This window comes from Motacilla alba, chromosome Z, assembly GCF_015832195.1.
Source record: "Motacilla alba alba isolate MOTALB_02 chromosome Z, Motacilla_alba_V1.0_pri, whole genome shotgun sequence".
Taxonomy (NCBI): Eukaryota; Metazoa; Chordata; class Aves; order Passeriformes; family Motacillidae; genus Motacilla; species Motacilla alba.
In genome coordinates, this window is record NC_052046.1 from 28,786,209 (window position 1) to 28,812,243 (window position 26,035).

The 26,035-nt window shown below is 36.7% G+C and overlaps 1 protein-coding gene across 3 annotated transcripts in view; it reads left to right on the forward strand.

Moving 5' to 3' along the window:
• Nucleotides 1-26,035, forward strand: part of FAM172A (family with sequence similarity 172 member A) — a 254,744-nt gene that overhangs the window by 121,048 nt on the left and 107,661 nt on the right. For all 3 annotated transcript variants that reach the window (XM_038124814.1, XM_038124816.1, XM_038124815.1), the window contains one exon: nucleotides 8,217-8,435. In XM_038124814.1, coding sequence (XP_037980742.1) covers nucleotides 8,217-8,435 — 219 coding nt within the window. The remainder of the gene's footprint in view (nucleotides 1-8,216; nucleotides 8,436-26,035) is intronic.

The following is a 26,035-nucleotide window of genomic DNA, read 5'->3' on the forward strand; positions in this document are numbered from 1 at the left end:
CTGTTGCTTCATAAATTCCAAAAACCTTCAGGATTCAAAAAGTGATAGCCTTTTTAAGCAACACAAGACCAGACTGCATGTGATACTAATTAGCAAAGTATTTCCAGTAAAGAGTTGCTGATGTTTAAAAAATACCTATGTTCTTGCTATGTGCTGTCTCTTCAGGAAAGCTTAAATGTTCGTAAAAACAAAGGGAATTTGACAGTTGTTTTTTTTTTCCTAGAGCCCCAAGTATATCAGCATTTCACATAGTGTTTTTCACCAATATTTTCTAATTTAAAACATATTAACAAAAATATTTTTAAGCTGTGTTTTATGTATGCAGAAGGGTCACAGGAGGGAAAAATAATTGTTACTATGAGGAAGTATAGCATTTTGTGATTATAAAGTTAATCTGTTTAAAAAGTTTTTTGCCATATAATGAGCAAAATAAATTATAGTATTTTTTATGTTCCACAGCCATAATTTTACCAACACAGCTGTTTGACCCAGTGACATCATGTTTTGCATATTTCTGCATTTTAATGAGTTAGTCATTTAAAAGGTTACAAAGAAACCATAACTCATAAGTAATTAAATTATTTAGCAGAAGTATAAGAAGATCTTCTGACATGGGAAGGTCACTGTGGGAAGGAAGGAGCATCAGTATACTGAATTGCACCTGTTTGTTGAAGATAGGTGCAGACCAGAAGCTTTACTGTTAGATTACAATTGACTGTTTTCTCAGGGAATTAAATAAATATATGCACATACTAAAAGCATCTGAATTCCCTGTCATTGGGACAGAGGATTTCTGGTCACCAGACACTAAATGGGAGTTGTCTTCCAAGACTTTGGATAACTTTAGTATTTTACAGAAAACACTTATGTGCATGATGTGTTTTTCATTTAGAGTACTGAAATACAGACCTACAAAGAAATTGGCATTTAATCTTTTCCCATAGTATTTTAATAAATGTACATTTTTGGAAATGAAAGGTAAAGTGTAAGATCTTGGCATCTTGGGTTTCCTTTCTTCAAGCTAAATACTGTACAAATCATAAAAAACCCGAGCCCATTGAAATATCTGGATTTCAGAAAGAGAAGGTGTTTGCAAAGATTTTACAGTATTACAAAAGCAAAGGAAGTAAGGTTTATTGTGGAATGAATTGTTACTTTTCCATGTTCTGTTACATAGAAAATGCACACTTACCTATATTGGGGTATATTCATCATTAAGTGCTAATGAGAGCAATCAAGACATACTGTGACATTTTAGGGAGGAGGCAAAGCATATTGAGAAATGAATTTGCAGTTAAGAACTTTTGCTGTCGGCTAATGGGATACTTGGAAATACCACAGAAACATTAAAAAAGTCCTGCAATCCAGCTTTGCATCTGTACTTACTTGAGCATAACTTTCAGAGGGCGACTGATATTCTCCTTGGTTTCCTTATTGGTAGATTGATTAGAACAAATAATTACTTTTTATTCATGTGGGCTTTATTAAAATTATTTTATTTACTTTATATACAATTTGTTGCTTTCAAAAAGTTCTATTTATATGTAAATAATATTTTCAATAAAATATTAGTTTTTCTTTCTTTTACCTCTCTGAAGCCCCTGAAATTTTTGTTGGAAAATAGTTTAAAATTGATTTTTAAGGCAGTAGGGGAGAGGATGAACTTCTAGAGTACAGACTTTAATTACAAATGGGTTTCCTGTAGGATATCTTGAGGACAAACTGGTGGGTTCATTCTTTCACAGGTTGTATGGACCCCAAAGGTGTTTGCACTTTGTGAAGAAAAGCAGAATCTGGTTTTACAGCCTGGGCACTTGTGGACAGATTACTTGTAGCCCAGTATCCTGCCTGCATGGCTGGGTTGGATTCACTACCGTTCAGTCTCCAGTGATCTCTACAAATAGCCCAAATCTCACATTGGGGAGGAAGGGGTGGGTCTGATGTTTATTAAACGGTGTTTGAAACAGTAGTTGAACATGAGCATTATTCTTTCTGTTAATTCACAGAATTAAATTAATGCTATAGCATAGTCTCCCTTGCCACTAGAAATAATATTCTGCTGCAAATCCTAGTGAAACTAGTGCTTGTAAAGACATGGAAGTTCCCTATGAAGAATACAGTATACAACTGAGGATGTAAAATTCCTTCTAATTCATGGATGTTTTTATTCAGTTTTGACCTTGCGAACAAACAGCATAAAACAGGGTTGCAGATCTAACACATAGACATATTTGGGTTGCTAATTATAGAGAGATGTAAAACATTAATTCTTTTCAAAACTTTTCAACAGTAAACTCAAAATATGGGAACAGCTTTTCTGATAGGTTTTTGTAGCCTTGAACATTGATTTGTTTAGTATAGCTGCGGTAGCACCAAATTAACAAATAGTAAAGTAAGACATAGTCATGGCATGTTTAATAATTTCCAGTGTAAGGATTGTGAAATAAGATAAATACAGTTATGCAGGCAAATAGATTTGGACGTAATGCAGCGTTGAAATAGAAGGCAGTAACAGAGAGGAAATGGAGAGTTTATTGTTTCTATAGTTTCAATATCCATTAAGAGTTAGTTACACAGCAGGTGGCAGTTTGGGTAAGTGTAAAGTGAATGTTTTGAAATAAATAGCAGCTGGGTGACCTGGGATGTCAGGGCTCTAGGCAAGGGTGTGTGATTGTCAATATATCCTACACATTTTACAGACTCCTCAGGGATGAGGAAAAGATACAATTTCACTTTTTCTGTGCCAAAACATTTTAATTATATCTTCTTCCAAGTACAGCAGTTCAGTAACCAAGGAGCTGACATTGATGCATGTGTTGATAAAGCTGCAAACATTCAAAATGAGATTAACAAAGATTTTGAGGAAAGAGTGACAGCTAATTTTGTACAGTATTCTGCATCTAATTCCGGTCAGTGTAATGATAGAATATTTTATAACTGCTGTGTCATCTAGCAAGACTTTTATTATGCTTTGTGTATTTAAAGATTTGTGTATATGAATGTACAGTTCTTTATACACCATTCAAGTAGGTTATAACTTGTTTATTGAACATCTATTGGTTGTAACTGTAAAAAGGAATAAACTTAAGCATTTAGAAGCAATTTTACATATCCATCTGCATTAATCACAGTAATAAGTTCCTTTTGTCTAATTTACTTTGAAAATATTGACTTCAGATGTGCAGTGTAATCAAAACTACCATGCACTTTTTGTGGCATTGCTTAGTGTTTGCAAAAAAGTGGATGGAAAGTTATAGTAAATATATTTAAATAATCAAACTGTAGTTTCTTTGTATTATGTGCAGTCTTTTGAAAACATCTCAATGTATTTCTGTCCTGTTCTCCTCCTTGTCTGAAGGTAACTCACATTCTTTCACTTCTTTTTGTTTGTGAAATTCTCTCCTCTTTTTTATCTACTCAGTTCTCCATCTGCTTTCACTTTTGTTTGCTTGGGCCGTCTCTCATCCCAACTTGATAATGAGGAATGCAGTGTGACCCTGACCTCTATCAGCCCATGCATGACCTTCTGACTTGCCCATATAACCTTTGGCCTTCTCTTTGACAGCTTGATTAATTACCCTGTGTTATGATTTATGAGTAAGTGCTATGTAAAAATAATAGACAACAGGTGGTCCTCTAAAATCTTTTTGTGGTACGTTTTCTATTCCTGCCTAACCTGATGAGCTGTTTTAAGTTTGGAACTTTGTGGGACAAAGTGTCTTTGGCAGAGACATGGCATTTTTATGCGCTTGGACACAGTGCTGGAATTCAGGCGGCTGAGGTATATCTGGGATGGAAATATCACAGTGTTAGCAGGGTGCAGTTGCCAAAATGTACATTGGGTGGAAACAGAAAGCAGAATCAACTGACATTTCAGGCGTTTCAGTCACAGGTCACGTCTTGAGAAAATTGCTCAAATAATGGAGGGGGCATTTTTCAAGCTGAGCTGCACCTCCAACAGCTATGTTTACTTTAACGCTTCACTAGTGACTTCTGATTGGTTGTCATGACCTCATCCTGCTGTTGCACCTACAGTGTCGCAATAGTGACATAGATGTACCTTCTCACAGTAAAGATGGGAAATGAGCAGAGCATACGTCTTTCAGAAAGATGAATGGACGTTGCTGTGTCTGTTTTAACCACAGGCAGGTTTAAGAACAGAATGCCTTGAGTTGCATTTCCCCAAGGAATTAATTCTGGTCTTGCTGCCAACCGTCCAAATAGAAACCTGAACTTGAGAATTCAGGTTGAGCAAACATAGGAAAATGATGTCTTTTAAATCCTCGCTCACAGTCCAAAAAGATAGTTACGTAGGTCAAAAGATAACCTCTCTGGCTCTGACCTCTTTTGTCACATATTGCATCCCACCCTGGTGGATTAGTATGCAGATCTGAAAAGTTTCAGCTCATTACTTGTTTGCCAGGCACGTGAGATTTCAAACTATTTGAAATTTACCTCAAATACTTTGAGGTTCTTTTGTTTTTTAAGCTTACCCCCTTGAACTTCCAGTAAGAGAGAGAATGTACTGCCCCATTTCTGGCTCATGTATTACAATGGAAAAGGCCCTTCTACATAGTTCTGTCTTAGTAGTGTATGTATTGTAACTGAGGTTCATGATTCTTTCCAACTCTTGACTTAGTAAGCCTGCTTTTCCTTTCATCATCACAATCCTCAACCTCCAGAAGCAGCAACCTGGAGAATGGTAGGAGTTAGTGTAGATTAAATTTTACTTACCTTGAAGCATTACCATGTGAGGGGAAGAGATGGTAATTGGGTGCTTTAGTCTGAGAGAGAAACTGTAATTTTGTAGATTAGAGGCTGGGAGTTCCATTTTTCAGTGTCTGCCATAATTATAAGGTCTTATCACTGGTACACTGATGGTTGAAGATTGATGGGGATGAGGGGGTAGTGTCCTTAAAGCTTAACTTTTTGATATGAAAAAACTTTTTATAGACTGGTTTCTCTTTCTGTGCACACTGGTCACACAGGAGAAAATTATTACATTGAAAACTACTGTTATTACCTAATGTTTGCATACCACTTAATACCACTGGGTGTGGCAAGATTTGGAAACCCTCCTAGATGGTTGCTACTTAAGTAAGTCATAGGTCACTATGTTTTAATAATGATGTTTAATAATGAAGAGCCCCAAAACTACTCATCATGGCTGAAATTGGTATTTTTAGTGACACATTTAACAAATAGCAAAGTAATACATAGTAATAGCACATATAATACTTTCTAGCATGCAGGACTGTATATGGTGAAAAACATGAATGCAGTCCTGCATGCAAAGGTGTTTCCGAACCGGACTCTCATTTTAAACAATGCTTTTTAATAAATATGATTTTTGTCAGTGTTAACACTTACACCGAAGACTTTATCTTGTCTGTTATTAAATTTTGCTAAAGGCCTTTTTTAAGATATTAGCAGTCTTGTGTTCCGAGGTTTGCATTGACTTGCATGCTTCTCAAATTCACTGCATTAGTGGTCTACATTTTTTTTCATTTTCTGATTGCACTGAACTTTAATGGTGTAGTTATGTCTACATAAATGACTCTTTTTTAAAATTAAATGAAGTTAAAAGCCATATTGTTGATACTGATGTTATTTAGAGCAGAGTATATCTTTTCGGTAGAAAATGTTCAGATAAAGGCTGAATGAGAGAGGTTGTAATTGGCTATATTTTACCAGTAATTTTGGTTTTCTATGTTGATTTTTATATGTTAGTCTCGAATCTTCTTTCTGATGCCATTGTTTTCTTCTTGAAATTTAGGATGCAGAAGTACAAGGGAAAGGGAGATGCACCATATCATGTAAGCAAAACAGTCAAAAAAAGAGATTACTTTCCAGAGAAAAAGATTTAGGCTTTCCCGTAATAGAAGGGGGAAAAAAATTCTTAGTTTAGTTATTACTTAATTATTTTAATTCTACTATCAGGAAAGGCCTACTGTCTGGGAGAATTTGTGAAAAAATATAAAGGGAGTCTTGTTACAGTGCTTAAAATATATTTAATAAAACTCCTTTAATTGATTTATAAAATAGTGAATTTAAAAATAGAATCTTATTTCACCTGTACATATCTACATGAAAAATTGACATTGTTTCCTCATAAAAGGGGACAAATGAGTCATGTAATTTTAAGTTGCATGATCAATAACTTAGACAAATTCCACTTCTCTGATGATTTTTGTGACTGTTTTGTGATTGGGTTGAAGTGCACAGAGTTTCAGACTTTCAGATCTGTAGTAAACACATGAATTTTTCATTTTGCATTGTGTAGAAAAAAACCCAAATCATTACACAGAACATCTCTGCTCAGAACAAGCAGGTCAAGAAGATGAAGAGCCCCAAAAATACCAGGCTGCCAAGTACTGCAAAAACTCCAGCAGTAGCAGGCTCAAAAACTATCCTTTCATCTGAGATGTGCAGTTTAGGAAGGTTTGTAAGCCACATTCTTTTCCATGATGAATTTGGGCTTTGAAATTTTCCAAACTGTAAAATTCATGTGCTTATAGTACAGCATTGTGCATTAATATGGCCAGGCATAATGTGGATAGATTTTAAAATTTGTCTTTCTGTTTTCTTTCACCCTTTGCCTACTGTTTATTTCTACTTTTGCCTGTTTGTTTATATTTATCCCAGTTGAATTCATGGCAGGCAGGACAGGGCAATCATGTGACAGGAGAACCCTTAGAGTGTTGCATCTAACGAGGAGACAATTTTCTCTTTGGCCAGTTGTGATCCTTTTTTACTACATTACCTATGCCAGAGGTAGTATCCTGAATGCCTCTATTTCATCCTGTTTAGCAAAGTGCATCTCTGCCCTTTAACTTGGGTTTTGTCGGGAGGAGAAGCTACGGCAGACCTTGGAGAAGGGCACAAGGATAAGGGGTCGGAACTCCCTTCAGATGTGATTTTGATAGCTAGTCAAGTGTGTCCTGTAGGAACTGTAGAAAATCAGTGAGTGACAGTGTGTTTACCTGACAGTGGCCACAATGAACTACAAGATTTGTGAATGGCTCTACAGAATAGAATAAAGCAAGCCCAAATAAAGTATCTTTTGTTGGGGTGGAGTTGGTTTGCTCTGGGCAGCTAGGTATGGGGGACCTCTTTTGGTCCTCATGACAGGACCGAGTGCAAAATGAAGCATCAAGTGAGAAGCTGAAATAAAGCTGTTCCGTTAGATAATTAGTGTAGATGTTTCTGAAAAGTAAGTCTTCATTAAAATTTACTTCTAAAGGATTGCTTGATTTTGACTGAGAACTCATGCTAACTTTAGAGACACATCTGTTAAATGCATGTGCTTCTCTTTTTTCCCTTCCCTTTGCAATTATATCTTCCATTAATATTATGATTTTTTGTGGTTTGCCATCATTTAAAAATCATAACATTTGATTGGCTGATTTATTCAAGATTTATTTCTCATTCATAATTTTTTTTTTTTTTCAACCAGCTAATTTCCTGAGGCAAAAAAATGTACCTTATACGCTCAAAAGCATTCTGCAGGTCACAGAATTTGCTCTGTGTTTGTTGAATATACAATATAACCCCAGTGAACTCTTACAGCAGATTTAAAGATGCACTAAAAAGTGAGACCTACAATAAAGAGTTGACTTGTAAGCAACACCGCTGAATCGGTATTGGTATTGATTCATTGTTACTGCTGCTATTTGCCTCTGCATGGTATGCTTATTGTCAGCTAAACAAAAGGTTTTACTATTTTAGAATGTGGTGAATAATTTTCACATGCTTTCTTTTATGTATCTATCTTTATATATAAAATATCTCGATCCTTTTTATTTTAAAGGTTTTTGCTGGCTGGGCATAAAGCATTTTATTCATTATTGTGTAGAGTTCTTAAAGCAACATTTTGCTTTTAGTTCCTGTATTGTTTTCTGAGAAAGTCATATAAAGTGCTTATGAATAAAACAATATATTATATTATTTTAGAGGTAAAACAGGCAACTTTTCTGATGCTGAGGGATGTGTATGAGCATAAATACATGCATTGATACATATTCACACATCAATATCCCTTTAATGATAGAATATTCCTAAAAACCCTTCAATAAATGATATTGTGTGTAGTTGCTGAAATAAATAAAAAAGTTCTAAAGAGCATTAAAGTAAATGCAAAGCATTTTGAAGCATTAAATTCCCTTTTTCACATTCTTCTTGTTTGTGTGTGTGTGTACGACTCTCTTCTAATACAGGAAGGCTATGGAGTAATAGTTCTGAATCCCAATGAGAACTATATTGAAGTTGAGAAGACAAAAGCCCAAATACAGCTGTCTTCTGATATCTCAGATGAACCTGCAGAAAAGAGAGAAAGAAAAGATAAAATCCATAAGGAAACAAAGAAGCGACGTGACTTCTATGAAAAGTATCGAAATCCACAAAAAGAAAAGGAAACTATGCAGATCTATATTAGAGTAAGTTTCTTTTGGTTTTGTTTGCCCTTCTCTATTGATGCATACATATGTTTACTGCCTATATTGACTAATAAATAGCACATGCTTTGTTAAAAACAAATACATTGCTGAGATGGAATTCATGAGTTTATACAGAGTTCCTGACTCTGTTCTGTTAGTATTTTGCTCATTTATTGATCATGATGTTTTGGAAGTGTTACAGAAAATTGCTTTCTAATTTCAAGGGGAAACATCAAATAAACCCCAGAGGAACTCACTGGTGTTATCAGGAAAGAAATTATTTAAGAAAGACTTTTAAAAAACCATTTTATAAAAAAAGTGTTCATAAGAGAGACTTTGTAGTGAAGCTTAGGCAACATACTACCTTCACATGTCATGTGTGTATTTATTGTACTATAAATGCATACATGACATGTATGCATTATGTGGGAAGCAGTAGTTACAGCTTGATAGTTTCTATCACCTGCCAAATTAATAATGTATTACGGAAAATACCAGTGTTTGTCTTGTGTGGTATAAAATTTACCCTGTAATGTATTGTTTTTATATGAGCAGCCATCCATTGTGTTTGAGCTAAACTTTTGAAGGCAGATAAAGGAGGAAACTTGCTAATATATTAACAAATATTTAAGCTAGAATAATTTGATAATGATATGATAAAGAAACTCTGTCCCTTGCCCTTTTGTGACTCAGTGAACCTTTGCACTTTGTAATGCTACCAGCATGGGATCATTATAACAGTGCTGCCCGAGGATGTCTAATTCTGCAGGGGGCACAAACAATATTACATGCACATTGGCACATTCTGCTTCATGTACATACTATGCATTATAGATTCCAGACTGAGTCATACAATTTCCAAAACTCTTATTATGAGAGTTAGCATTTTCATTCAACAGTAAAACACACCAAAAAGTCCACAGTGAAGGTAAAACAAAAAAAAAAAAAGTCATTGTGGTGAGAAACAGGGAAAAATGCAGTAAAATACATGTTAGAATAATCTTAAATTTTAATATGCCCCTGCTAATATTTTTTTATCATAACAATTTTTGTAGAAGAAATATAACTGCAGGGGCTAGTTAAAAGGGTTAGTAACTTGGAGAGAAGATTGTCACTAATGCCATAAATATTTAGTGTCTTTTGAAAAATACCTGAGTATGGGGAACAAAGGAATGCATATGTATCTATTCAAAGTCACCAACAAGGCACTGTGTTTTCTGTTTCCAGCTGTTTTATAAGACAGTATTCTACCCACCAGTCAAACCCTCCTTCTTAAGAGGGGCAACCAGTTTTAACTTAAGGTCCATGAGAATCCAGTGGACAGTGCTGCTGTTTTGTCTGAAAAGAAGTCTAGTCATCATACAGGTTCAGTGTTCCCGTGTTGAAAGTGAACCTTTTTTTCATAACCTTTTTAGCAATTCTGCCTTCTCATGACTCTTGCCTCATGAGGCATAAAATTTGGTTTCAGGAGGTTTGACCCCTCCTGAAATATAAAATATATTGTTCCATCCCATTTTCCTTTCTGCACATGCCTTAGATGTGACTTTTGATGTTTTCTTTATTTGATTTTCTTCAAATCCGGGAAAATAATATATGTTGTAGTGAAAGTGTGGTTGGTGGTCTCCTTCCCCAAACCAATAAATTGAAATTGGGTTTTCTGATGAGCTTGGTGTTGTATTCTGAAATTGTTATTTCAGTGGGGTTTTTTGTTAGTAGACTCTAGTACAGTTTTTTGAAACAGAAAGAAAAACATACCTGCTTTAGTGTATTGTGGGACAAACCAATGCAATTTCTTTGCTTATCAATTTCTGAAACAAAACTGGACCATCAGTAGGGTTCCATTTACTCTGTTGGTCAGAGCTGCTAAGTCTGTAGACAGTTGCAAGAGGTGCAATGTCATATTTGCCATTTTCTTGCCTCCCGTGCTTGAGTCCATATTGCAGGATTGTTCTCTGCCTGCACCCAGGAACTTGCCTCCACAGGCTGCTGTGTTGGTGGTGGTTTGGGGTGATCTCAAAGGCCAATTCAGATACAATCCTACTGTATAGTATAGTATACATATGACTCACTGGGCTCTTAAAATAAAACATGCCATCACTCAACAGAGATATTTAAGGATGGTATATGATTTGTAATGATATCATCAAAGAGTTTTGAAAAACCTGAGCAGGCCTGATGTCAGCTTTGCCAAGTAAGAAAAAGCATGGATAGACTAGATGAAGAATTTCCTCACAGGAAGGCTTTACCTTACCTAACATGGAAGGAAAAACATGGTTGTGTCAAATATGCTGGAGAAATTGTTTCAGACTGTTAAGCAGCAGGAATAAATATCCTCAGTTATGTTCTCATAGGGTCACTGAGATCTGTTGTGATCTAATGAGGAAATGCCATTTGAACAAATTAAAGCTGTCTAGTGGATGTTCCCACTTGTGCAGCCAGATTTTAAAAGAAACGGAGAATTAGAACTCTTCCTTGGTAATTATGTTTAAGTATTTTCTTTATTTTCATAGTAAAAAAAATAGCTGAGGTATTCAAGAATATGTAAAAGCTGAATCTCAAAATACAAAATATGAAACTGCACTGTATTTTTGCACAAAATGACTATAAATAAAAATGATTATGGCAGTGTGTAATGCATTAAGCATAGTGCACTTGAAAGATCAAAGTACTTACTGTTTTGTGCTGGAAGTTTCCTTAACTGTGAAATGATGTACTTTCTGGCGTACATTATGGCTTGTTAAAGGAACTGATTTGGTCTGGGTAATAAACATCATGTCAAACATTATGGCAGGAAAACCTGCTTAATATGTTTTGCAATAAGACGCATTTTTTTGTTCTTGAAAACATCTGCCATCTGAATTCACAAGTGAAGACAGAATATGTCATCAATTCTGTAACATTCTTGTAAATTTTATTTCAGTTTTAGCAGTGCAAACAAGGAGGAAAACTTTTTGATAATCAGCACTGACTATAATACTTTTATGGAATGATTAAACACAAGCATTTTACTTTTATATAATGTGCTAATGAATGCATATGAATTTTTATACTCTTAGTGTTCAGATTTTAACAATACGCTTATTGACAGATCATTTTAAAAGCATCTGGTTTTTAATGTGTTGAGTGGAGGATTGAGTAAAATAGCTTCATATGTACATACATACTTTTGAAAAACATATTTCTATCCTTAGCTATAAACGTTACTATTTTTTTCTTAGACCACCAGAGGCTGCTCTGTACATATGGGCTAATGCTTTCCCCCCAGAAACTTCCTGACCTAGCCAGCCTTCATTTGTTACTGAAATGAACTGAGAATTTGTTGCTCTCTAACCTTTTTCTATGGAAACAGATCATGCATGCTTAAATGTGGCGTGGTCATTCCTTCCAATTTTGGCCATCTCACATTCCCTACTGATTTTAACACTGACAGTGTCTTTTCTATCTTAGAAGATACTTAAAAATGTAAATTAGTATTTTCCCCCTTCTAAGCTTCATTCATCACTTAAACAAGTAAACTAAGTGGATTCTGAAATGTTATACAAAAAAAGTATAAATTGCATAATTTGATAGTAATTTGCAATAATGTTGTTGCCCCAACAGTTGAAGGATATCAAAGAGGCAACCAAGGAAGAAATAGGAAGAATTACTTTTATCAGACCAACTAATGGGGTCAGGTTTTGTGGACAAAAGAGATAAGCCTTTCCAAAGTCTGTATGATAGGAATTCTGTCCTTTTTTTTCCCCCAGTGAGCTTATCTGCTTGAATAATTCCTATTACAAATATTATTTTTACTATAGCACAATCTATAGCAATGTCATTTCTATTAACAACATATTAATTAAATTAATTTTGGATGTAGCATACTTTTCATAAATAATTTTTCTTCTCTTCTTCGAGAGATTGAGTAGAAAAAGATCATGTGCAACCAGTTAATCTGTTTTTACTAAATATTGATACATATGGATAATTTGTGTCAGTATTTAGGAAAAAGTGGTAAAAGTGTTTTAATACACAGTTAAGTAAGCAGTGACTATTGGCAGACAGGAAATCCTGGCAAGTGTGCAAGCACAGTTGTGCCATTTCTGCTCATTGCTTGATGGGGCTGACATGAAGTGCAGCCTGACTGGAGGTCACAGCAGTGTCCGCTTGTGTGGGATGACCTTTCAGAGCCATGGATTTCTTTCACATTGAGGACTAAGCCATTTCCCAACATAGCCGCAGTCCCACCAGCTGCTGGTTTCATCCTGTAGCCATCTCTGGGCCAGTGACCTACGCTCTGACTTGGCAAGGTGCATGCCTGCTCTTGTCCAAAGCCTGTGTGACTACATTAGCCTGCTGCTGAGACAAAGCTAATAAGCAGTTTATTCCACCAGAGAAGACAAAATGACAAGCTCTAGGCGAACAGCTCCTGAGAGGTAAGGGACATGTTCAGCGCAGAGAATGTCTGTGGCAAATGTGGGTGTCAAGACTTCAGCTTCTAGAGTCTCATGCTGAGAGAATCTCATGTTTTGTTTCCCCTTCTTCAGCAAACAATGCCTGTTCGTTTTGCCCTTTTACAACAGCCTGCGTTACTTTATATATGCACATCTGAAATACCACATGGTTTTACTCTGTCCACTTTTAAAGCCTGTTACTTCCTTATGTTCTTGAGAAGTCTCCTTCACTTGTAAGCAACTGCAAAATCAAAGGCTGATAGTAAAAAGGTCATGAGAACTGCCTAGAAACAACCATGGTGTTGTTCTTGCCCTATGTAGTGCTGGACACTGGTCATTCAAAGTTGAGAAGACAATGTAGGTCAAGTGCTAAACATAAATGTGTAGTGACATTTTGAGGGCTCCAGGAACACCTGGAGAGGTCTGGTCTTGCAGAACCTATGTACCTATGCCACCAGAGACGTGCACCACCCTGGGCCAGCAGCTGGGAGCTAAACATCTACCATGACACTGCAGTTAGCACCTGCAGTTAGGCTACCATATAATTCCTAAAAGGTCAGATAAGCTTTAAGTTCTTACAGTAGTTTCTGTAAATCAGGAAGAATATGTATATGTCATGTTTCATTCTACAGATACTACAATGAACAGGCATCTTACATTAAATAGCTAAACTGTGGAGAATTTAAACTAGTGTTCAATAATATATGCATAGGCTATTTAGTATGAGCAACTAACTTAGGTACTTTTAATAATCCTGAGATGATAAAGAATTCTTATAGTAAATTTTGCATTTACTAATCTTGGAAAGTTTTATTTGTCTTCTTTTCCTTGCGTGATTGAGAAATCAGAGACACAGATAATCAGTAAAGGGAAATCCTGTATCTCTTCAAGAACACCATTGGCTCTTCTCTCTGCTATACCCTCTCTTTTTTCTGCATTTCACAAGTATGGTTTATTCAAAGAAAAGAAATAAATCAGGGACATCTAGCTTTGGTGTCTTTCAGACATCCATTACATGATGCCATGTAATGACAAGTGTCTTCTGAGCCAGTGCAAATTGCTCTCTGCCGGTATGCTTTATCATTATCTAGAGTACGAGAATTGTAGCTAATATCCAAAAACAAGGATAATGTTCTCTAGCCTTCTACACACAGTTGCATGTCTTGCTACTAGATTTCAGTGTGTTTGGTAAAATTGGCAAAGGGAATTTAGCAAGGGCTCAAGTGGCAGCATACACCTTTTTGCAAAACTTGAATGTTCTTCACATGGGTTTTTCTTGGGAACCAGTTAGCCATAAGGCACTTGATATAGTGAGAGATGATAAAAATTAATGTCTAAGATACATATTTGTAGCAATCTTAAGCTGAAGGGCATTATTGCAAATTAAACCTTTTCTTTGGAGACATACCACCCTACCAAATCCCTCTAGAAATATTTATTTAATATATTAAATATATTTATTTATTTTAGAGAGGAGGATATGAGGGTTGTACTGCAGTGCATGGAGATCAGAAAAACATGTGTAGAGTTTAGGAACTGAATGTCAACAGACAGGGAGCTGGGGTACAGGATGCACAGTGAGTTCAAGGATGTTTTCACCTCATCTGCTACAGAAAACAAAGTGTAAATTCCGGAAAAAAATGAAGGGGGAAGAAATCTAGCTTTTGGGATTAAAATAAATCTAGTGGTTCCTGTGTAGGCTCTTCGGCTGCCTGCAAGTGACAGCTGCCAAGGGGACTAGAAATAGTGGAGGAGACAGAGGCATGGAACAATGTAGGATAAGCTGCCCAGGAAGAAATGCTGGTTCTACCCTGCAGTTCATAGGTGGCTGAAATTTGAAAAATTAAGTATTGTAGCAATTAATTAATTTAATTTTAAAATCCTTATAAGTTAAGGAATTTACTAACCAAAATTCTTACTTTTTGTGAATTTATGTATTGTGTAATGTTATTTTGAATTATTTGTATCTTGAACAACAAAGTTGATCTTTTTAATCAGCTTGTTGCCATCTCTCTGCAGGTGAAGAAATATGCTTTATTGGGAGTCTTTAGAAGAACTGTCCTTTTGTTCTTGCTATGTCTTAGTGAACTCTGTATCAGATCAGCACTCCCCCAGAATTAGGTTTTACCAACTTCAGAGCCATTAACTTCATTTCGATAGTGTCCAGGCAGAATTCATTCCTAGTCTGTTTTACAATTATCCGGCCATTAATTCATCTAAATTTTGAGAAATTTTCCCATTCCTCTCTCAGCTGAATCCTTGTTTTTTTTCTCTTTCTCTCTGGATAAAAGTGGATTCTAAACTGATCAAAAATGCTTTTGCCTTTTGTGGTCAGAGGTGTTGGTAGCAGGTTTTCTCCCCTGAATGGGCTTCATGCTGTTCAGATGCGTTGTTCTACTTTTGTTGTTTAACAGTTAGTTTTCATTCTTTTTCTCTGTCTTTTTTGATCAGTGCTTGGCAAGAATGAATTTGTCGATACCCAGTGAGGTGTATTTTGTATATTTTCAAGTAAAACTTGAATTTTTATTTGTTTTCCCAATTGATGGCACTGCTTGGACAGAAACTACTAAGTAAAGTGAGATTGATGTGCATTTAGGATTATCAAGAGTTGTATGTGTTGAGGAGACCAAAGATTTTCTGGGCTCTTAAGCAGCTCTTTGAGATCTTCTTGTCTGGTACTTCTAGTAAAAACATGGCGTGAGAAAACTATCATGTAAGTACACATGCAAGTGTGTGCACACAGGCACTACCTACACCAAAGCACACAAAAACTGCTCACATTCTTGCATGTTTGGCATCCTCTAAACTGCATAAGATGGCCTCTGACTTAATGCAGGCTATGATAGCCATAGGATGCATGAGGCTGGAAAGTTTTCTTTTTCCCAAAAGCAAAGATTTAATCAGTGTATCCAGTTATATAATATAGCAAGGAATTTAAAATCTGTTTAGTTCAGGCAATACAGCTGGTACTTCATAAGCATCTGCAGTGTGTTCTTTTGGACTGGTGTTTCCTTCCAGGATGTTTCTTCATTCCTATCTCCTATTTTTTCCACCTGCTATGTAACTGAGTAATCTAATTTCATGGATTTTGCCAGTTCAGCGTATGTCCTATAAAAGTGGGCAGTTTCCATTTAACTGTGTCACAACTACTCTGTTCTTAACCTGGGAAAAGAGAAGCTTTAATTGCATGTAGACATTAAGATGACAGATATTTATATCTTTGGGATCTGGTTTGCTGAGGAATTCTTTTGAATTTGTCAAATAAAGTAATGAAGAAATTTAGCAAAGCTTAGGCTGCTTAAGTAATTCTGGAAGATTTCCAGGTGTGGCCGTAGGCCTCAGTGCATCACTGCCCTCACACATTCCACTTTGCAGCACATCTCCCTACTTCTCTAGCTATTCTACTTTTTGTGTTTGAAAAATGAACAAATACATTTGATGACAGGATTGTGTTATTTATCGTGTGTCCCTTGCGCTGATTGCAAAAAAAAAGGTAGGTTTACATTTAATGACTGTTGATTATCTTTAAATCCATTATCAGTGAAGACTGTGTGTGAAGTTCTCCTCAGTGTGTTATGTCAAGCTTTCAGATGCTGCATGCCGCTCTGACTGAATGCAGGCTTTGAATGCATTGCCTTAAGTAAGCAAATGAGTTATGGCTGTGATAGATCTTAAAATAACAGCATTTGATTTGATTTAAGACCACTTGTCTTAAATACCTTTCTTCTGCTGTTTGCTGTTAGTTCATTTTGTTCTTTTACCATTTCCTTTCCTTTTCTGTTTTGAGCTGCTCTAGCTGACTTTGAGTTTGGCTGATGCATAAATTGATTTTTCTCTAGTGGATGCCAAACAGTGTTGTCACTGGAGCAGAAGTTGAGACATTATTGTGTACTTTGTTACACTGGTGATAAATAACCATGACATCATTTTCTAAGAACACCATGAATAGAGCTGTTTCTACCCAAAGATAAAGTGACCAGGCAGAGTTCTGTTTTGCTAGGCTATCAAAGACAGATGGCAAAAGATGACCACTGCCTCACTTGTATTGTGGGTCCACAGAGCATACAAATTTGGAAAGGTAACGTTATGGCATGGAGGTAACAAAAATTATTTCATGTCCAAAGTGCTGTAGTCATCTTCAGGACTTCTCTGGAGTGTGTGCAAAGTCACTCTCCCTCAAATGCCTTTAAATCAAGATTTGAGGAGCTTTCACAATGTATGTTTCTTCACTTCTGTGACACTAGAACTACGGAGTTCCCACTTTCTAGCTTTTGTTGGAAAGTATGAGGTATGGCAGTTGTGACCAGTCCTGGCAGAAAGCGCTTTGAGCATAGTTTTGGACTAAGTGACCCTCAGATGTTCTTTCCAGCTGATGTAGTTCAGTGATTTGACATTACAAAGTTTCACCTCAGCCCTCAAAGAAGTATTTTATCTCTGAGTAGACTTTGCAGACATTGTGAAGAGAGGAAAATTTCACTGTCTCAGAACATTTCGTACTAGTGAGGTTGTAGTTGGCCATCCATACTAGGAGGGGTAGGTAATTTAGATCAGATGCCTGCCAAGCTATCCGCATGGTTAAAACAATGTGATCTTGCACAAGTACTGCTACAGAAATGCATCTTGAAAAATATAAACCCCTACATACAGGCACTGATATTTCTTGGCATTTTTAACACTGGGTTGTTGAGCAAATATTCAAATATTCATGATTTCTTCCAAGCTCAAGAATTTCCCCAAGACAGATTATTATCTTGAATCAACCTGAAGAATATTCAACCAGAACAGCAGTAGGAGTTTTTTCACAGATGTTGTCCAGATGTTATTCGCATGACCATTCTGGAATAATGGGGAAGATACAAGTAGTGCCCACATCCTTTCTTCTTCTTCTCTTTTGTTATATTTTCATCAGGATTTTGTCCACATTGCTAATTTGAGTCCACAGGATTTCATTTTCAACTATAAAACAGTTCTTGAGTTTCAGAGTAAAAACACCCTGTGACATGAAAATAGATCACTCGCAAAGTGCATGTTTAGAGCCGGATAGACATGACAGAATTAAGAAGTCTGTACTTTATTAAAGCATTAGCAAAGTGTGGTTTGATTAAGCCTGTACACAGCTACTTCTTAGAAGACTTTGTCTAGCAAAGCTTAGCTGCCGGTCAGTGCATTGCCTGCAGGTTGCCTTAAAGCCCCTGCACAGAAACATTGCTTCTCTTCATCTCTTACACCTGTGCTCATGTTCATGAAGAGTTACAAATTTCTTACGAAACTTTTGTCCTGTTTTGTGAGCATGCTGGACGTCCAAACAAGTCCATGCTGCTTGGGTGTTTGGTCATTGCACTAGGATACAATGAACGTGATCACAGGAATTTCCAAGATGCCTGGTACCTGGCAGCTGAGAGTTCTTACCCTTCATTTTCATCTTTAATACTTGACAAGATTCAAGGTTTAGAATATTTTTGTAAAGAAACATTTGCTCTAATAGAGCTAACAACAAAAATAGAAAAACATGTTAAACATAGATGTTAAACACTGCTCTGCTGCTCATTATAAGAGCTGTCAGAGCTCTTCCAGCATCTCAGTTAGCCTGAAGATCTGGTTAATCAGCTTCTAGAGGGCAACCAGAACTAAAGACAAGTTACCCAGAGACTTATTGGTGTTACAGCTTTAATGCTGACACCATCAAGGACAGATCCTGTGGTTCCCCAGATCCATTCTTCTGCACAATCTCTTTCTTGTCCAACACAGAATGGAGTCTGTCATTCTTCTCTTTTCCTGTTTATCGAGGGAACTTTTGTTACAATTGTCTTTCTTCATCCTGATGTAATGTTTTTTAGCAAACTCAAACTTGAGATGATAAATGTCAGAAAACTAATCTGTAAGATGGACATTGGCAAACAGAGGAGTTCGAAAAAAGGAACTAAAAGAACAGAATTTTTTTCTTTATATCTCAATAAAGATATTTGTCTCCAAAATTAAGTAATGGTTTGAATGGGGGAAGGCTACAGCTGTTCAGTGCACTTAATCTTTGTCTTAAAATACATCAGACAAGTGATGTTTTCTAATAATGGATTAACGTGTCATCAAGGATTATTTGTAACAGTAACAAAAGTGGCATCCATGTGATTTTTTGAGGGTTTTTCTTATCCCACACAGCAAAATAGACATAGATTACATATCTTATATAAGATATATATTAATAGGATCTTTAGTTATCCCTGGAATTTCTGTTCTGTTGTTGTTCAGTCTATAATCTCAATAAGATACCCAATGTTTGGACTATGCTACCTGAGTTACAAGATCGCTCCCAATTTTCCAGTTAGGTCAACCAAAAAAATTATGATAGATGGTCAGTGGGAAAAAAATCATATCAAAACAACTTCTCACTATGTCATAATGACAACCTGCTGTAACAAATGTGCTTCTGTTTTAATTTATGACAATTAATTGCTAAAAGTAATTTAATCTGACAGTGGCAAGGTGTTGAAAGACTCCTGAAGATGTCATAAAAGTGACCTTTCTGCCCATGTGCAACCAAAAGCCATTTTTAACAAGGAGGCTCAAAACCAGTACAACTTCTTTTGTACTTTGTTAATTAGTTATTGATCTGAAACAATGCTTTGCCAAATATTGTCAGATTAGCTAGACGCCAGGAAGGTCACAGTGTGACAGTCTAGTCCTGATAATCTTATGGTTTATAAGAATTCTTTTTCACTTTGAACCTTTTGTTCTGATATCCTGAGAATTACATTTCCTGGCTTTAGCATCTGTGCTAATTTAAAATACAGCCAAGCTGTCTGTTATGTAATTGGATGTTTTGAGTTGTTAAAAAAAATTGCAATGTGTTAGAAGAAAATTGCTGTTGATCTAATATCTAATGATCTTCGATGACAGCGATGCACCACTACTGCAATGTGAATGGCCTTGCTAATCTGTGTGGAAAAGAGCCTGTTTTAATGAAATAATCAACACAAGGGAATCACAGAGTTCAAGACAGAGGTACTACGGGCAAGTTCTGAGGTTGTATAGCAACTCATTGGGATGAAAGATCATTTCCTAGGGTATGTTATTGTGAAACAAAAATAACATAGGTGCATCTGCACAGGAAAATGAGAAAGCAGAATTCAGGGTTAAATAGCTAAACATTCAACTTTTTAGCTTATTCAAATGAGAAACAACAGAAGAATCAAATCTGAATTTCAGATTGTGATTGTCTTTCGATAATTATAAACTAATGACAGTTACTTCAAATACAATTAACTGTAGTCCTCTACATATTAAGGCACTTAAGCAAATCTTTGTAACTGTGCATTAAGTAGTATATCAGTTTACTTAAAGCACTGAGCACTTTGTGGTCTTTATTAAGAGAAATCAAATAGCTTTGAGCCTGTTAAATCTTTCTTTCACTTAAATAACTGCTCTTGAGTGTAATAAATAGAAGTGTAGAAGTGAAGAACAGTACAGAGCAAAGCCATTCCATTTCATTTAATTCGCACAAAAGATATATACTCTGTAACAGAGACTTTACAGTTGAGGTTTGTTCTGAAACCATAGCTGTTAATGAAAATACTGAATTGTTACTTTATTTAAATGTGTTAAAGTTTGTGTAGATCCGTTGTTTCCTGTGGTGAGGAAAGCTGCATTTTCCTTGGCAAAAATGGTATTTTTCTTACAATAGCATGGTTTTAAAAAAAAGTCTGTTTCTCATTATAACATATAAACATTGAAAGAACAGGATAATAAATAGGCTTTTGAGTACTATAGGAAATAGAAAAATAACAGTTCTGCATGACTTCTGTTAGGAGTTTTTTAATGTTTCGGGTGCATTCATTTCCAAAGGAATTGCTTTTAGTGTTGAGAAAAATGCGTGTAATCATTTAAATGACAGGCATGATCTCTCTGTGTCTTGTGAAGATAGTTCTTTTTATAAAAGTATTGTATTTATTTTTATTTATTTGCCCTCACAATTAATCTGTTAATTGCCAGAAACATGGCTGCTAAGGAGGATATCTGTGAAGATACCAACTGATGGTTTGTTTAAGAAATACTCTTTTGTTTCCATAATTTGATCATACAAAAGGCAGTGTTTGCTTGGGTTCATTACATTATAGGCAGAAATACATTACGTTGTGGGCAGAATCTCGATCCCTGAGATTGAGTAGTTTGGAAAGAAAAAAGTACAAGGAGGCATAAAAAAATATAAAATGTAGGTATCCATGACGGTACTGAAATGCAGCTGCCCCCCCCTTTGAGTATTTTTACCAATTGGAATATCTTCGGCCAAGCTGCTATAGTTGGTACTTAAATTAGAATGTGTAAGTCCCCCCACAGAGATTGGCAGATAATACTTGGATCATCTTGGCATGGGGATTTTCTTATGAACTGTACAGGTATTTGTCCATACCCATGGTATGACTGTCTTACTCTGGCTGACAAGCAGATACTTTAATCAAGACTATATAATAATATTTGAGACTTAATTAAGCCTGAAATCCAGGATTTACTTTGTAAACAGCAAACCCTTTCAGGTTACAAAGTCACTTGAATTTCCAAGTAAAAAGCTGAAGAAGTAAGGAGAGCATTTGAACAGACCAGCAGAAGGTATTTTGCCATACAGAGAGGCTGAGTCATTACAGAGTGAAGGACATGGATAATGGTTGCTTCTTTCTTTATTTTTGCACAGATCCATGTCCAAACTCACCCTGCTTAAGTCTCAGTTCCAATGCAAATCTAAGAAATTCCATCTGCAACACCAGCCTTCTAAAAATGCTCTTATATCATATTACATCTACATGCTTCTGACGTGGTGGTGCTCTGAAGACCTCCTGTGAAGGCCCACATTTGCCAAAAAGGAAGTATAGTATTAAATCATCAGTGATGCAATAATGCAGCTGAGACCACTGGCACCTCTCTGGAGCACTGAGAGTGGGCACTGTGGGCACTGACAGTGTCTCTCTGTGGTTTCAGGGCATTGTTGAGCAGGTTTCAGACCTGTTGAAATATTTTAAGTGAAGGCTTGGAGGCAGAGCTTGTGGTCGAGAGAGTGGAAAGTGTTTTGATTTCCAGCTCCTTTCTCACCAGGCAGAGGTGGTTGGGGCACCTTGGAAACAGGGGGTGAGAGTGGTTTGGGTTTTTTTAATCCAGAAGTTGCTCAGTTGCTCTAGGTTTTTTGGTTAGGAACTGTAGTGATTGAGGGTTTTGCTGGAAGAATGCTAGTCTGTCTTGGAGTTTGTTTTTTTTTTTCTCTTGTGTGCCATAAAACTGTAGTATAAAGCAGAAAACGAACTCCTTCCTGCTGCCCTAGCCCTAGCCCTAGCAGGTTAGGATCCAAGCTTGCTCTGTTGCGCATATATATATATATATATATATATATATATAGCATAAGTCTGAATTTTATTTCCTGACCACTGTCACCAGGGAATGCCCAGCTTGCATTTGAAGCAGGGAAAGTGGGACAGGATCTGAAGTCATCTTCAGTGGTAATTGTGGTGGTAGCTGGGTAGAGCATGAACCCTGGGGAAGAGCGCAAACACAAAGTATAAAAGTCATGGCTAGACATCAGTCCTGCATTAGTTAAAACTTGTAATTTTAAGCATAATCTCAAGAGTTGTACCATAGCAAAATGCTTCATCATCCCATGAACGTCATCCCACATTATCACCACTTCGTGCCAAAACAGCTCTTCCTCCCCTCTGGCCTGGTGGAGGAAATTTAAATTTTGTATCAGTCCACCAAATGCATTTTTGATTTACATCTTTTATTTGGCTATTTGATATGCCAGATGTTGCATGTTGATATGCAGATATTGCATGTTTATTGCATGTATGGAATACTTCTTGTTTCAGCAAGACTGTTGAGAGTACATGCTTTCCTGATAAATTGTTGGCAGTTTTGGTGGTGGGACTATCTTTAACTTAGTATCATGGACATTTAACTGCAAAATGCAAAAAAGGAAGACTTCTGGTCTTCCTTTGTGCTGCCGACTCTGTGCACACAACATTACTAGGGCTTCATGAGCAATATTGGGAACAATTCCATGACCAGCCCAATTCACAAATAAAATAGGTAGAAGAAATTGAAACAGAAACATCTCAAATAGATTTGGGGAATAAACTGAGATCTGTAATACAAAAAAAAAACAACTTCAAGTCACTTTGCCGTATTGCTTTCTGAAGGCGTGTGCCAGATTAACAACCTTGTCTATACTATTTATATCCTGCAACTTCACAAATGACCAGACTTAGCTGTTGTGATACCTGGTCTCTCCTTCTGTCTCAAAATTGGCTACTGTATGCTGCCAGAGTATGTATCTTGCCCCCACCTCAGAAAACGCCCTTAAAAAGATAGTATAATTTTTTATTTCACCCCTTCTTCCTGCAAGTGCAAGAGTATGGCATTTTTACATCTGAAGACTCATGATTTAATCTCTGCTAAGGTCTTAAGTAAGGAATTTCTGAATACAGATGCTGAATAAAATAACATCACCCATGCATTTATATGATTTTAGTGTTGAACCAATGCAGATACAATGCTCTGTATTTCCATAGAGCTACACCAGACATTGGTGCCCATGAAGCCACTCTGCACAGCTGATCAAATCCTGCTGAGTATTGTGGTTTTAATATGGCAAGGTATGCACATGAAATCCATACAGAACCCATAAAAGGAGGAAAGAAATTGTCCTCTATTCAGACTTTCAAGGCCAGAGCATCAGCTGTCAATGGTTTCATCTCTTCTCTTCTTGTTTTCTCTCAAGTTGTCTCACTCACAGCAACTAAGATAACTCGCTTGACTCACGGCTCAGTTTTCATCCTTGCTTTCCTGTGCTCTTTATATGACCTGCTAAACTGAATTTCAGATACATGTCAGATTTAAGATTTGGTATAAATTTGCCTCCACTGTCACTTTTCCTCCACTGTTATCTCCCCTACTCACAACTGTTTTGCTGCTGAGATGGTCTTGGTGCTTGTTTCTGCAGTATCCTTTTGTCTGGTTTCACACGGCTGCAATTGCTCCTGTACAGAAGATACTGCTATGGCATGCTTATTGCCATGCTTCCTGAAAGCCCAGTTATTTAAGAGTTCTGCAAGAGCCAACCCATCTTCATGTTTACATATCTCCATCTATGTAGCATACAGATTAGCATTGCCTGTTGTCAGTAAGTAAAGAGAAATACAATTCCTACTGTTAATAAAAAGTTCTGCTGTCTCCTGAGATCACCTCTTGTATTGTAGTAGAGAACCTTTCCCAAATAACTGCGCAAGAATTCTCTCAACTCTGTGATTGAAAAGGTAAAAAAGATTTTCAGGTAGATGGGATGCTTCTTAATACACTGGAATTTCTCAGGTAAAGTCAAAATCTGGTTAAATGTCCTGGGCTAGACACTTTCAAGTCTTGTCTTCATGTACTCATGCTGCAGAAATATATTAATACAAAATGCATGCTTCCACTTCCTTTCCTGTTTTCAGTTTATATCCTCTCTTTACTGTAATCCTCTTCTGTGGTTGTAATGCCATAGCCACTGTCTTTGCTGTGCAGGGAAAATCACATACTGGCTGGTTTTTTGGGTTTTTTTTGCTTGTGTTTCAGCTTTCTTGCCCCTGAAGCTATCCTGGTTCTCAGCCAGGACAGAGCTAATTTTTTTGCAGTAATTGAGAGGTAATGGAGTCTGGAGCCATGTGGGCACATCTAGGTTATTATTCTGTATCACACCTTGTCACTGTCAGGGCAGAAGTGCTTCCCAGAAGGAAGGGAATGGTTTGTGGTCAGGAAGAAGAGCATGGGTGAAGAGGATCTGTCTGCCATTTTGTTCATTGGTTCATCGCACTGGGTTGGCTCAGGATAAGTGAGCATTTTTTGCATGTAAATCACCCTCTTTTTTGTGTACTTTTCTTATTAATATTGTTACTGTTACTGTTTGTTTTCTTATTTCATTTTGCTGTTTCCAGTAAATTCTTCTTATTTCAACCCATAACCTCTGTCTTTTGTGTCTCCCACCAGACACAAGGAGCAGAAGAGCAGTGGGAGGGGCGGTGTCTGGTTTGGATTAGTCTTGGTTGGGGGTATCACTAAATTAGGGAGTAGTGTTCCTGAACCATGACAAAAGCCTCTTAGACCACCTCCTGCATGGAAATTTTGGAGCTGCTCTGGTAGTAGTAACCCATCGTATAGTTTCATTTTGCTCTCCCTAGTGAAAAAGTTTTTGTCTTATGTAAGGCAAGTATTTGCAGAAGGAGTGAGAAGAATGCAACAGGTGATAAGCATCATTTAGAACTCATGAAAGGTGCTGTTCTAACAGGATTTTTTGTACTTATATGAATTTAAGTGTCATGATTTTTTGGAAGGGTTGGGGTGAATTGCAAAAGTTTGGCAGCCCTAAGGCTCCCTGAGGCAATGGGACAAACTGTACACAACTGTCAAGGTATTACTGGTGGGTAAGATTTCCATCTCCAGGGACAGAAGATCAAAGCCTTCTGTATCCTTCTGCCTCCCAGCCAGTGTGCAATTCTGTTCTCCTGTATTTAACTCATGTACCATACTTGTTTATAGTAGCTTATCAAGCTAGAAGGAGAAATTGTTTTGCTGTGATAAATGGTAATGAGAGAAACCACCTTTAAATAAATTCTTTAAAAGCTGTATGGAATATTTCCCTATTTGTATGCATTTTACTTTTCCCTTGTCTCAGAAAAATGTGATTCCTACTTCTTGATTAAAAAAAAAACGAAAGTAGAAGGTTACCAGATCTGAAAACTTAATTTTGTAGTCTTTATTTTTTTTTTTCTTTAGGTGACTTTTTTATTTTGATGTATTAGAAGTTCAAGATGGGGATCTGAGCTTCTCTGCCTCAGTGAAGCTAATAGTGGTTCAAGACCTCCAGACTCAAGGCCTCAAGGCCCATGACTTTCTGGCAACAGGCTACTTCAGAGGGAAAAGAATTTAAAAGGGGAAAAAAAAGAAATAAGTAAAATTTGGCACTGAAACACAAAATACGTGAACCTGTCACAGTAACCAGTCTCAAAGGGCAAGCTGCTTTGCAGGAGCTAATTAACCCTAGGAAATAATTACACAAATATGCAAATGTTGTTTAGATAATTTCATGTGTTATCAACTCAGGTAGTCCATCATAACTGCAGACCTTGCAATGTCTAGATGTTAGAATCTGGCATA